The 15,522-nt window shown below is 36.5% G+C and overlaps 1 protein-coding gene across 1 annotated transcript; it reads left to right on the forward strand.

Moving 5' to 3' along the window:
• Positions 1-1,599: 1,599 nt before the first annotated feature.
• Positions 1,600-2,049, forward strand: LOC113341566 (RING finger protein 24-like). Its single transcript, XM_026586392.1, has one exon. The coding sequence runs from the start codon at positions 1,600-1,602 to the stop codon at positions 2,047-2,049; it is 450 nt and encodes a 149-aa protein (XP_026442177.1).
• Positions 2,050-15,522: the final 13,473 nt, after the last annotated feature.

Below are 15,522 nucleotides of genomic sequence, written 5' to 3' on the forward strand. Positions count from 1 at the left end.
TTGGGGATTCTGAAATTAGGGTTTGTGTGATATGATTGAGTTAGGGTTTGGACTGGTTTGAGGTATAGGTGACGCAGAAGCTACTGAAGAGGTGGAAATCTGATAAAATTAATTGAAAAAAGGAAAAATACAGATGAATGGGGCTCATGTTAATGGCAAGGTGCAGATATCTAGTCCAGTGGTTGAATCGAATGGAAAATTTCAAGAATTTTGGTTCAATTCTTCGGTAATAATACCATTTGGTTCATCTATATTCTTATTGTGAGCTTTTTCCTGCTATCTTATTTTGATTTTGTTTGAAATTGATTTACAAATTGAACTATTGGTGAGTCTAAGATGGAATTGGAGGTACATGAACTCCTGCAATTAGCTTGTGTTGTTGTTGTGCTTTGAACTAAAGTTGAGATGCAAGTCTGATGTTGGTGGTGTTGCAATTGAATGATGCTATTACAGGATGTATTAAACTGTTTAGATGAATGTCTAGGGAAGGTACAAATTACAGGTGCAGAGATTTTTAAAATGGTGCTGGTTATTGCAGTGTATATGATGCTGTTATGGGTTATAATTATACTTCAATGAGAATGAAACGTTGGTAGCTAGGGGACAGTTGCAGGTGGATGCTATTTTGAGCAGTGGGTGGTGCTGGATCAAATGATTTTAGCAAGAGAATAATGGAGCTTGAAGCTGAGAAGATACAAGTATTGCAGCTAAAGTGCAGGCTATGGATTGAGGTGGTATTGAGTTGGGGGTTGTGTTCTGTTGTTGCAGTGACTCACGACTTAACTCGGTAATGACTCGCTATGATAACTTGATCTAACTCAGTATAGTGAGATGATTCCAGAGCATAGATGTCTTTTACTAAGCTGAATAACTGCCACCTATGCACTAACGGAAGTTAACTGTTTTTTGAAAAAAACAGGATGGAAAAGGTCAAATGTGTGGCATGAAATAAATTCAGAAAAAAATAATGGCACTTTCTTGAACATGAAATTGGAAGTGTGGTACTTCATTAAAATCCCCCTTTTTTTTTAATACGATTCGAACTCCTAACCTATAACCTGGGACCCCTAGCCAACTAGGCTATTCCCCGCTGGTGTCTGATGGTGTTAGATTGACCAAATTAAAAAAATCACTAACTATTGACTTGACGGTCTTTAGTTAGTGTACGATCCAAATGCATCATTTGTATGTTTCACGATCGAGAGATCCTGATTGGGAAGTAAAGAGTGGAGTATAGATTCGTGGTCAATTGTTTTTTGATGGGGCTAATGCACGATGAAATCAATTAACAAAAAGACAAAAAATTTATGCTAACGGAGGCCCAAAAAGGCTGGGCAAGCTCAAGAATTCTTGATAGACGCGCCCAGATTGTGAGTCCAAACTCGTGTAAACAGAAGATTCGCGAAACTTGTCAAACAAGAGATTGCATAAAGGGTAAACGCAGTGCATTCTTTTATTCATAAACAACACGCAAAGAGCTAGAGAGATTTCAAACAAAAAAACTAACTAATTCATGCGCAATGGACGATGATTTGGAATATTGCTTTAGTCGTTCGGAAAATGATCCAGTGGAAGATTCGGAAGATTTCGCTAGTATTAATGGCAGATGTGAAAGATTTCGTTAGTCGTTTGGATGATGATCCAACGGAAGATTCGGAAGATTTCGTTAGCATGGAAGATGATCTCACAGGTAGCTATCATTCGGAGGATAGCTTGTTTGAGGCGGAACTAGAAGAACTAGACCATCAAGTTTATAAAGAGTCGTTAGAACAAGAAGAAACTGAAAGTCATATGAAAAAGATCGTTGTTTTAGATGGTGCAGAAGTGTGTTCGGTTTGCCTTCAAGATATCGATGTTGGCGATGAGGATACTAAAATTTTGAGCTGTAATTCACATATTTTCCACAATAAGTGCATGGTGGAATGGTCGAGGAAAAACCCTAATTGTCCTCTTTGTAGACATGATATGCGAAAAGAGCGAGACCGGAAGCTCAAACGGAAGAGATTACCCTATGACGATGATGAAGAACTTACACGCCTGAAGCTATAATAGATTACCCTATTTATTTATTCCTGGCGTCCGATGTGCTTCGTTTTCTTGTACGTGTAATCACTATTCACTTGATTTTGTATCCTTGACTGCTTACGATACCTGTTATTTTTGAACAATCTCTTCTCAGGACCATATTTCCTTTTGGAACGGAGGGAGTATACCCTTGGAGCAAATGATTTTTCAGCCAACTTTTCGCACGAAACTTGCTGGAAGATTTGAAGAAAATAAGTTGTGCTGGTGGAAATTTCTAGCAGTAAGGTATAATCGGCGTCATCTAACTTTCTCAAGAAATGCATGTGACCTCGATTTTTTTCTGGAGTCATATACGAGCTAGTATGTATGCTATATATCTTGGATTCTTATGTCATGTAGTAGTTGATGCTTAAGCAATCAAAGAAAGAACTTATTCATATGTTTATTCATTGCCATGTGATGATAGATTTTGCAATTAAAAGTAGAGGATATGAGCAAATTTTTTGTAGTGGTCATCAAAGACAAAAACCAAACCCTATTTCAAATCTAATTCGTAGTTGCCAGACCGTCACCCAAACAGATCAGGATTTACACCATACAGTGTGCACTCGTCACCCTATTTTAGGAAAACATATTCAAGATATCATCCTCATAGCGGGGGAGTTGATAGACTCTGAGGATCAAATCAAGAATTTTGGCATCTTATGTAAACTGGACATAGAGAAAGCCTTTGACAATGTTAATTGGCATTGTCTAGATTCTCTACCAAAAAAAAAGTTGCATTTGATTTTCCTGAGATCCACGGTTAACTAGTTCAAGAACCGTCAAGCATAAGTAGAGTACATCTCACAAGACCGAATTAGTTCATGAATTGTCAAAACAGTTTGTGAACTCAAAGTCATATCGTAATTCAAGAACCTTTTGAATTTGGAAAGTTCACAAACTGTTAAAACAATTCAAAAATCGGTTTGTAAACTATCAAAACAGTTTGTGAACTAAAAGTCGTCTCGTAACTCAAGAACCTTTAGGATATGTCAAGTTCACGAACTGTCAAAACAGTTTGTATACTTGCAAACAAAAGGTGTACATGAAACATCTAAGATCAAGAATATTTTGTAAAAGGGTCGTAACCACAACAAACGAGTCTGATTTTGTGCGCAGTCTCTTATACAGAAACTCGCAATCGAAAACGCTATTATTTGTCAGTTTCCATTCCAACATCTCTTATACATATTTAGGCCTCAAAAAAAACAAAAAAAAGACATTTCATCTAAATTTTGGAGTTAGTTTCTTTATACATGGAGTTAGTTTCTTTATTCAAAGTGATATTGTTGTGTGCGGCCTCACCTCGTACAGTTTTGCTAGAGTGCACTGCACACCATAAGTTGTGCAATTCTTGGTCTGTTTGGGTGAATGACTGACAACTCCAAATTGAATAGGGCACTATGTGATTCTGAAACCTTACTTATAATGTGACATCTAATAGCTAGGCAACTTCCAGGAAGTTTCCTCACAAGTTATTTCTGCCATTACAGTTCATTTAATACTCCCATCTGTATTCTGCAGTATAAACAAGAGGGGTAATAAACACTTTTATTCACAAACAGCTATCTATTCTTTCAGATGCCATATTCTCATCTCATCTATCAATAATGTTTCATTGTGGATGTTCTTCAATTTCTTCTTCGTCTTCAACTATTTCTCATGATTCAACAACTAGTAATAGAAGTAGTAGTGCTAATGATTTATTCATTTTAACCAACAAATCATCACCTGTCTCAACCGAGGAAGAAGAAGAATATGAACATCCTCAGCATCATGATCTGAGTTCTCATTGGAACCAAAACCACAAAATCAAAAAACCCATCATCAATTATTTGACCTTTCAACAGCATAATGATATTTCCTCTCAGAACAATTGTCTTGGGTGAACGTAGGTAACCAGCATATTCTCAGTTTTCTGTTCCCGAGTACTAGATCACCTCTTAGGTTTTGAATTTCCTCCATGTGCACAAAATCAATAGCCGGTTGAACATGATCATGTGCTCTAAATAATGGTATTGCTAATACTGAAGTCTCAGCCTAATTTCAGGTCTTGGGTATGTGCAGATAATGAAAATGAAGGGTTGATCAAGAAAAAGAAAAGGGAATACTAGGAATTAGATTTATTTACAGATTTGGTGATTGAGGTTTGAGAGTTGATTATTCAATCTAGAGATTTGTTTCAAATTAGAAAAATTATTTTGTGAAAAATACCAGTTGGGTTTGTTGTTTATTGCTATTGTTTTTGACATTTGCCTATGAGTACTTGAAAGTAAGACTTTGAGAAAATAGGTTTATCAGACTAACAATGACAACTGAGGATAAACAATATCCATGTAAGAGTTCCTGTAGTCATCAATCACTAGTTCTAATGAATTACTTGAGATAACAACCACGGCTTAGACTGAAAATTCAGACAATCTGAAAATCTGGGTGCACCAAATCGAACATGGACTGCAATTTGATGACTACTAAATTAAAAAAACAAAATATTTTTTTTGTTTTTTTGTTGTTGTTGCTAATTTCATGTATTCATGTAGTTTGATTGCTGCAATGAGAAAATACATGAACAAAGTTATACTACACCTTAGTCACCTTTGTTGCATTATCTAAGTTTCTACTACACTAAGTAGTTAGCCTGCAATACTGGTAAGGGTATTGTGCCCTACTTGTTCCAAGTACCTATGCCTGAGACAAAACTTTCCTCCCTAGTTTGAGCATCAATGCTAAACACCATACAACCGACTCTTCATTGACATGTGGTTTGACTTCGGCTTGGCTTTGTTTTTCCTAGGCTTCTCATGAGATTAGTGAAGGGCTGATTATATCGGTTGTCATTAGATGGTCATAAATTGTATAGTATTCTGAAAGATACATTATTAGAAGTGTTGTGTAGTTTATATAAATGCACCTTGGAAAAAAATGGATCCTCAATGTTAGAAATCGTGTATACGCACAACTACAACCACAACTACCTTTTGAAGTTGCACATTGCTGAGCTTGTACCTTGTCCTTTCTTATATAGGCTTTCCAAAAAGCCCCTTCTTTTATGACATCATGCCATGTGTCCTAGACCTCCTTAATTACTCCTAATGCCATTTTTTAAGATAACCTTCTTCTTATTTACTAATACCTTCCTTGTCCTTCCCTTTTAGTGGATATTTTCTTGTTGGACTTGGGCTTAGTCCCCCAGTCCCCATGCTTTTACCTAGTTCGTTTAACTACTTCTTCAGGAACACCCTAAACCCATTAAGGGGTGTTATTTCATGTATCAACATTAATCCCATGTTCATTGGGTCAATTGCTTAACGACCCAATAGTCAAAGAACCCTCTTTGAGCGCCCTCCTCTATAGTCCATTAATAAGGTGGGTCTTTTCCCTTTGCTGAACTTACGATTGTGGGCGACGTTTCGACTACTCATCGTGCAAAACCGCTTTTCCTTCTGGTTTTCCGTCGGTTACTTTTCTCCCGTGCATAACTGCCACGTTCGATCTTTAGGGATTTTTATATATAGAGCTGTCAATTCAGTTTCCTTTCAACTTTTCCTCTTCTTTCCTTCTTCCAGATACACCCATACACTCGCTATGTCTAGTAGCTCTTCCGGTAGTTCTTCTTCCGAGGAGCCTAGCGAATCTGAGCAACCTAGGCATGAGGGATCAGAGGAAGCTGAGTATTCTGATCAGGATGAGATCGTCCTACCCGCTCCAGCAGACGGCAGGTTGTATACTATTGCTGAGTTCACAAGCGGCCCTGCTTTAAAACGCGCCCTGAGGTTAAGAGAACTCCGTGGAGGTAAACGCGTTTTCCCTCTAGATGATATCCTAACCTCTCGCCTTTTAAATCCGCCTGTGCTTCCTTACCCTTCTGATACCGGATGGCTAATGCGCCCCGAGTCGAAGTCCATGGACACTTTCGCGTTCAAGACTGTGCCGCAGATGGCCATCCATCGTGGCGATTATAACCTCCCTCCTATCAACATCCGTTCTAAATCTGAAAATGCGGGGTCTAACAACATCACCCAATATTTCGATTAGCAATCTGTATGGACTAACTCCAATATACTTTCTAGAGAATCAACTAGACAGTCAGACTCAATCTAGAGACTGTATGGGCTGTCGTAGGCTCAACAAATTATTAAACATATTTCCCACTAATTAACTGGTAATATAGCGGTAGTAAGAGATCGTTCCCACAGAGAGTTGTGTAATTGATAGGTTATTTGATCAGCAAGATAAAGTAAATAACAAAGGGGGGATTTGGTTTTAAGATTAATAAAAAGATAATAATAAAAGAAAGAGGATCAAGGAATCCTTCGTCGTTACCAAGCGATAACTGGATTAATATACTTATCTATTATTCATAAGAACCATTCATCACCAACCGTGGAATAACAACTAGCTCAGTGTTATCCCCAAAACTCCTTTTACCACGGATACGGAAGCTCTCCAATATCAGATTCTATTCAACTGAACCACCAAGTAGTAGCTCACTCAAGGTGTAATCCAATCGAACGCTTTAAGCTTTGTGAATTAGGTTGATCCCAATAGTTAAACTCTTAGCTCAAGGTTTAGTTGCTGGTGTTATCTTCACACACGATTGCTACACAGAATCCCTCTGTAAGGTCTTGCGATTTCTACTTGTGTAGAGAGTTAGTCGACGATTACTTATCACATAACTTCCACTAGCAATAGAACAATCAATATACTATTCTAGTAGGCCTCCCAAATCAATATAAGAATCACTCATAAACTCTAGATATGGTAAAGACAAACGATGATGATAAGAAATATCAATAGATTTGTATTATTAATAAAGCTTCATGCTTAGAACATTGAATTCATCCTTAATCAACAAAGGATTTAGTTACTCATACTACAAAGAAGATGAAGAATGGTGGTTTCCCCCTAAAGGGGTAAACCCTAGGTTTTTGATGTAAAACTTGTGATATGAGATTCGATAGATATCTTTTACATAACCTAATACCTTTTTATAGGTTTACATTGCTTGGTCTCCAAGTATTTAGTTAGGTTTAAGAACCCGACTCGAAAATATGACCTAACGACTTCAAACGTTCCCTTAGGCCTTCCAAGGTGTGAATACACGTTTCCCTTTTGATAAGTTCGCGTACCCAGTCCGCAAACTTCAAATTCCAGCAGATATTTTCGGAAATAAGTCTGCGAACTCGGTTCGCAAACCCAGTTCGCGGACTTCACTGTCTTTGGTATTCAATGAAAACTGTTTTGGCCACAACTTCTTCATCCGAACTCGGAATGTCCTCATTCTTTTTGCCTTCTTTTTATATTTAAATTCTCTTTAAGATGATGATAAGAAATAATTAATTTGAATGAGTTAAGATAGGTCTTTGGCCTGTGTCTTGATTATGAGCGTTTTGCTCCTTTTAGTCGCACTTCTTCCACTTTTCTTGGACTTGGGCGCTTGGATACTTGGGATACTTCTCTTATTTGCTCTTTTAAGAACTTTGTATCTCCTTTGTGTATGATTCACCTAATAGAGACAAATAAGAGAAAACAATGGTAATAATACGAATACATGCAAGAATAATAGCTAAAACAAGTATGGAATGGACACTAAAATCATATGAATTATGCACTTATAAAATTAGCCCACACTTAGATTTTGCTAGTCCTCGAGAAAACTAAATAAAACTAATCCTAAATACAACAACTCCATGTCGTGAGGATACGGTTACTCTTAGCATGAATAACATGCCTTTAAACCCTTAGGTGTCCCTAGTGGACGAGTTATAGTCTCGTGAGGGTTTACAAGAGGTATATCCACAAAACCTACTCCAATCTCTCGCCTTGGAAGAACTGCTAAGGATAGACACGAAGTAGAAACACAAATAATTAGTTTGCATAAGTTCTTTAGCTGCAAACATCCCATATACATTCCAATCATCACACACAAGCAATTACTTACGTGTGACATTCAACCTGATTGCAAAACTCTACTAAGATAGTCATCGTACTTGTTGCAATGTTTATCACAACACTCGCATACTGAAATCACATGAATAGATAAGAAAATGGAAATAGAAAAGTGAAGGGTGCATATATTGACTAAAGTGAAAGATGTTACCCACAATACTTGTATGAATGTCGTCAAAGGATATATATTTATAGAGCACTAGTTGAGAGAAGCACCCATTTAACTCGACCACATGATTAGATACTCTAAGCGCATGTTCCTTTTTAGCAAGTACGTGATAGTTTCCTTGGATCCTGCACTCCACGCTTCCTTAGGCGACGGAGACAGGGACAACGTTTCACACATACTGCTATCAAAGTGTCAAGAACCTCATCAATAGTCTTTTTGACTTGCTATATAATGATGATATGGTTTTTGTTTTCATCGACTATGATTAGTCCGAAATTCCGGACCTATCATTTATTAGTAATGTCGATAAAAGAAGAGGAGGCTTATTTATATATAATTTATTTTCTTTTTTTCTTTTTCGGCTCACTCTATACTCTTTACGAGTGTAATACAATTGTCTTATGGGGATTTTATATTAACTCAACCAATGATTACCTTGCTATAACATCCACGACAGTATCTGGATCCCACCAAATCACTTTAGAGAAACATAAAACTGCAAAATAAAAAGAAAGTGATTCTGTAATGATTAATTGCGAGGATGACTCTTTTAACGAAACCATAGCTTAGTTTCACATTCAATTATGAACATATATATTTAAGGATTGAAATACATGGAACTTATTATATAGCTTGAAGAACTGTTTCAACCTTAAAAGGTGTAGTGTGTCATCCAAAATAGCTCATAAGTAACTCCACAATATGAAGTTTCAAGAATGCAAGAAATCAAAGAGTATTATTATTTATTTTATGCAAACCAACATGCTTAACTACTCCCCCACACTTAAACTCAACATTGTCCTCAATGTTCAAAACCGAAAATTCTGATTTCAGACACAACAGCCCTGAAAACTCTAAACTGTACAAATGGGTAGGGAACTAGGAAAACATCCTAACTAAAGTTGTTCGCCGTACGTCTTTTCTATAGGTGTCAAAATTCACACCAGTGTTCAATAAAATTCTGACTTTTATGGCCTCCGGACTGACTGACATGCAATCTGAAAAAGTTCTGGAAAATTCCGAAACACAAATGTCCAGGCCTATATTTCCAACTTAACAGACTTAGAATTCAAAATTTCTTTTTGGAAAAGAATGTATGTCTATCCTATTTAAAAATTGGGGTCAACCACTCAAATCGGACTCAGTATGAAGTCTCGAGAGCTATCTTGATAACAACTGCGCAGTCAGAATTTTCTGATGAGAATTCATCAAAGCTTTCATTTAGATATTGGACTTTGTAAAATCTAAGATGGGAATGCAAGATACGATATGAAAATCTAAGAAAATTAAAAACAAAAGGGATAAGATACAAACCGATGGGTTGCTCCAGGGCGCTTGGTTTAACGTCGTCAAGCCCGACGTTATTGTTATCGTCCGTACACCAACAATCTGAAAATTTGGTAATCCTTCCAATTAAAAATCTGCAATTCATATAAAGCTTCACAAAAATTATCACAAAGCATAAATATTGAAGCTATCACTTTGTTGAATTTCCCCCACACTTAGACCTTTTTACACTCGGAAGTGGATAGAGAACTAGAATTCGGGACTTCAATAGGTTCCTCGCTTGGTGAACCTGCACAATACTCGAATCAAACACATCAAGTGGTGGATACTTAGAAGAAAAATAATCGTTAAAACATAGAAGCACAAAATCCAATCCTAAGTGAGGTATTTTCTTAAAAGTTGGGTTAACAACTCTTTGAGAAGCTACTTCGATTAGAGGAAAGGATCAATAGATATAGAATTATGCAAAGGATTAGGAACACCTTGTTTCGGATCCTCATTAGTTATCTCCAGTGATTATTTACCTTAAGTATATCGTGGTCCTCTATTGAACTATTATTAACTAGCACAATTGGGTCTTCCACGACTTTAATCAATTTGGTTTCATTCTCAATCTTCATCTCTTGAACAACCTCGTCATCGGAATCCGAATCCTCCTAAAACGTCCAGTTTATTGATGCAACTCCTAATTTCTTCGTTTGAGTACGTTACATCATTTAAAACAATAGATATGTCATACCCAAACTCCTCCTTTTGAATAGGCTAATGATCGTTATTATGATCCGGAGTTGGGATAATCGTATCATTGTTGAAAGGACTTTCAAAAAATTGTTCATCTTCATCGGAATCTTCTTCATCCATAGGAATTTCAGAATCATTTTGATTTTGAGGCCCAACTTCTTCCTTATTCCCACCTTCACTAAGTTGAGCAATTTGTATTTTTAAGTTCTCCGCACGCCTTTGAATTTCCTGAAGTAGCTCATATTGTTTATCTTCAATTGTATGGAGCCCTTGCTAATGTTGTGCCATCGCTTGGAATTGGTCGAGACATTCATCAAAACCAACACCTTCACTCCCACACTATTTTCAGACCAAGTCTCCCCTTTTTGAATAGGTGAACGATCATAAAAACGATCAGGAGTTTGGTTAGATATATTGAAGTAAGATTTGGTTAAATATTGTTTTCCGAGCTTAGTTGATCATTGAGTGTGACTCCAATGTGGAAATACTGGCCTTTAAATAATACATAATCTGATCAAGCTTCTTCTCACGTTCATGAGATAAATGATTAGAAGTGTAACTATCCTCCCATCCTTGTGATTGTCCACATACATACCCGTCATAAGGTTGTTGACATGCATGAGAATATCCATAAGGTTTCCTGGGATACTGATCATAGCCAAAAGATTGGTTTTTATTATACCCATAGGATGGTTGGTAGTTGTCATATGAATGCGATTGAAAACCATATTGATTACTACTGTTGTATATGTAATCTTGTGCTTCGTACATGTTATTTCCGTAAGGAAACATGATGAGTCACAATAAAAAGAAAATATAAATAAAATCTAAAAAAATAAAAATAAGCTAAACAAATAACAAATCAATTATCAACTGCTCCCCGGCAGCGGCGCCAAAATTTGTATGGGCTGTCGTAGGCTCAACAAATTATTAAATATATTTCCCACTAATTAACTGGTAATATAGAAGAGATCGTTCCCACAGAGAGCTGTGCAATTGATAGGTTATTTGATCAGCAAGATAAAGCAAATAACAAAGGGGGGATTTGGTTTTAAGATTAATAAAAAGATAATAATAAAAGAAAGATGATCAAGGAATCCTTCGCCGTTACCAAGCGATAACTGGATTAATATACTTATCTATTGTTCATAAGAACCATTCATCACCAACCATGGAATAACAGCTAGCTCAGTGTTATCCCCAAAACTCCTTTTACCACGGACGGAAGCTCTCCAATATCAGATTCTATTCAACTGAACCACCAAGTAGTAGCTCACTCAAGGTGTAATCCAATCGAACGCTTTAAGCTTTGTGAATTATATTGATCCCAGTAGTTAAACTCTTAGCTCAAGGTTACTTGCTGGTGTTATCTTCACACACGATTGCTACACAGAATCCCTATGTAAGGTCTCGCGATTTCTACTTGTGTAGAGAGTTAATCGACGATTACTTATCTCATAACTCCACTAGCAATAGAACAATCAATATACTGATCTAGTAGGCCTCCCAAATCAATATAAGAATCACTCATAAACCCTAGATATGGTAAAGACAAACGATGATGATAAGAACTCTCAATAGATTTGTATTATTAATAAAGCTTCATGCTTAGAACATTGAATTCATCCTTAATCAACAAAGGATTTAGCTACTCATATTACAAAGAAGATGAAGAATGTGGTTCCCCTAAAGGGGTAAACCCTTTTTTAATGTAAAACTTGTGATATGAGATTCGATAGATATCTTTTACATAACCTAATACCTTTTTATAGATTTACATTGCTTGATCTCCAAGTATTTAGTTAGGTTTAAGAACCCGACTCGAAAATATGACCTAACGACTTCAAACGTGCCCTTAGGCCTTCCAAGGTGTGAATACACGTTTCCCATTTGATAAGTTCGTGTACCCAGTCCGCAAACTTCAAATTCCAGCATATTTTCGAAATAAGTCTGCGAACTCGGTCGCAAACCCAGTTCGCGGACTTCACTGCCTTCGGTATTCAATGAAAACTGTTTTGGCCACAACTTCTTCATCCGAACTCGGAATGTCCTCATTCTTTTTGCATTTTTTATCTTTCAATTCTATTAATATGACGATGAGAAATACTTAATTTCAATGAGCTAAGATCGGTCTTTGCCTGTTCTTGATTATGAGCGTTTTGCTCCTTTTCGTCGCACTTCTTCCACTTCTCTTGGACTTGGGCGCTTGGATACTTGGGATACTTCTCTTCTTAGATATTTCAGAATTTGTATCTCTTTGTGGATGATTCACCTAATAGAGACAGATAAGAGAAAACAATGGTAATAATACGAATACATGCAAGAATAATAGCTAAAACAAGTATGGAATGGACACTAAAATCATATGAATTATGCACTTATCAAATTCGCCCACACTTAGCTTTTGCTAGTCCTGAGAAAACTAAATAAAACTAATCCTAAATACAACAACTCCATGTCGTGAGGATACGGTTACTTTAGCATGAATAACAGGCCTTTAAACCCCTAGGTGTCCCTAGTGGACGAGTTATAGTCTCGTGAGGGTTTACAAGAGGTATATCCACAAAACCTACTCCAATCTCTCGCCTTGGAAGAACTGCTAAGGATAGACACAAAGTAGAAACCAAATAATTAGTTTGCATAAGTTCTTTACTGCAAACATCCCATACATTCCAATCATCACACACAAGCAATTACTTACGTGTGACATTAACCTGATTGCAAAACTCTACTAAGATAGTCATGTACTTGTTGCAATGTTTATCACAACACTCGCATACCGAAATCACATGAATAGATAAAAAATGGAAATAGAAAAGTGAAGTGCATATATTGACTAAAGTGAAAGATGTTACCCACAATACTTGTATGAATGTCGTCAAATGATATATATTTATAGAGCACTAGTTGAGATAAGCACCCATTTAACTCGACCACATGATTAGATACTCTAAGCGCATGTTCCTTTTCAGCAAGTACATGATAGTTGCCTTGGATCCTGCACTCCACGCTTCCTTAGGTGACGGAGACAGGGACAACGTTTCACACATACTTCTATCAAAGTGTCAAGAACCTCATCAATAGTCTTTTTGACTTGTTATATAATGATGATATGGTTTTTGATTTCATCGACTATGATTAGTCCGAAATTCCGGACCTCATTTATTAGTAATGTCGATAAAAGAAGAGGAGCCTTATTTATAATAATTTTTATTTTTTTTCTTTTTCGGCTCACTCTATACTCTTTACTAGTGTAAGACAATTGTCTTATGGGGCTTTGTATAAACTCAACCAATGATTACCTTGCTATAACATCCACGGCAGTATCTGGATCCCACCAAATCACTTTAGAGAAACATAAAACTGCAAAATAAAAAGAAAGTGATTCAGTAATGATTAATTGCGAGGATGACTCTTTTAAACGACTACCATATCTTAGTTTCTCATTCAATTATGAACGTATATACTTAAGGATTGAAATACATGGAACTTTTATATAGCTTGAAGAATTGTTTGAACCTTAAAAGGTGTGTGTGTGTCATCCAAAATAGCTCATAAGTAACTCCAAAATATGAAGTCTCAAATGCAAGAAATCAAAGAGTATTATTATTTATTTTATATGCAAAACAAACATGCTTAACTACTCCCCCACACTTAAACTCAACATTGTCCTCAATGTTCAAAACCGAAAATTCTGATTTCAGACACAACAGCCCTGAAAAACTCTAAAACTGTACAAATGGGTAGGGAACTAGGAAAAACATCCTAAACTAAAGTTGTTCGCCTACGTCTTTTCTATAAGGTGTCAAAATTTCACAGTGTTTCAATAAGCATTCTGACTTTTATGGCCTCCGGACTGACTGACATGCAATCTGAAAAAGTTCTGGAAAAATTCCGAAACACAAATGTCCAACTTAACAGACTTCGAATTCAAATTTTCTTTTTGGAAAATAAATGTATGTCTATCCTCTTTAAAATTTGGCGTCAACCACTTAAATCGGACTCCGTATGAAGTCTCGAGAGCTATCTTGATAACAACTGCGCAGTCAGAATTTTCTGACGAGAATTCATCAAAGCTTTCATTATAGATATTGGAGTTTGTAAAATCTAAGATGGGAATGCAAGATACGATATGAAAAACTAAGAAAATTAAAAACAAAAGGGACACGCGGCGCTTGGTTTAACGTCGTCAAAGCCCGACGTTATTGTTATCGTCCGTACACCAACAATCTGAAAATTTGGTAATCCTTCCAAATGACAATATGCAATTCATTTAACGGCTTCACAAAAACTTTATCACAAAACATAAATATTGAAGCTATCACTTTGTTGATATTTCCCCCACACTTAGTCCTTTCTACACTCGGAAGTGGATAGAGAACATAGAATTCGGGACTTCAATAGGTTCCTCGGCTTGGTGAACCTGCACAATACTCGAATCAAACATATCAAGTGGTGGATACTTAGAAGAAAATAATCCGTTAAAACATTAGAAGCACAAATCCAATCCTAAGTGAGGTATTTTCTTAAAAGTTGGGTTAACAACTCTTTGAGAAGCTACTTCGATTAGAGGAAAAGGATCAATAGATATAGAATTATGCAAAGGATTAGGCAAACCTTGTTTCGGATCCTCATTAGTTATCTCCAGTGAATTATTTACCTTAAGTATATCGTGGTCCTCTATTGAACTATTATTAACTAGCACAATTCGGTCTTCCACGACTTTAATCAATTTGGTTTCATTCTCAATCTTCATCTCTTGAACAACCTCGTCATCGGAATCTGAATCCTTCCTAAAACGTCCAGTTATTGATGCAACTCATAATTTCTTCGTTTGAGTACGTTACACCATTTATAACAATAATATGTCATACCCAAACTTCCTTTTGAATAGGCGAATGATCGTTATTATGATCCGGAGTTGGGATAATCGTATCATTGTTGAAAGGACTTTCAAAAAATTGTTCATCTTCATCGGAATCTTCGTCATCCATAGGAATTTCAGAATCGTTTGATTTTGAGGCCCAACTTCTTCCTATTCCCACCTTCACTAAGTTGAGCAATTTGTATTTTTAAGTTCTCCGCACGCCTTTGAATTTCCTGAAGTTGCTCATATTGTTTATCTTCAATTGTATGGACCCTTGCTGATGTTGTGCCATCGCTTGGAATTGGTCAAGACATTCATCAAAACCAACACCTTCACTCCCACACTATTTCCAGACCAAGTCTCCCCTTTTTGAATAGGTGAATGATCATAAAAACGATCAGGAGTTTGGTTAGATATATTGAAGTAAGATTCAGTTGACATA

This window comes from Papaver somniferum, unplaced genomic scaffold (genome assembly GCF_003573695.1).
Source record: "Papaver somniferum cultivar HN1 unplaced genomic scaffold, ASM357369v1 unplaced-scaffold_3, whole genome shotgun sequence".
NCBI classification, from domain to species: Eukaryota; Viridiplantae; Streptophyta; class Magnoliopsida; order Ranunculales; family Papaveraceae; genus Papaver; species Papaver somniferum.

Bases quoted from the DNA above. Each gene is read 5' to 3' on its own strand.
- LOC113341566 (XM_026586392.1), top strand. From the start codon at position 1,600: ATGGCAGATGTGAAAGATTTCGTTAGTCGTTTGGATGATGATCCAACG.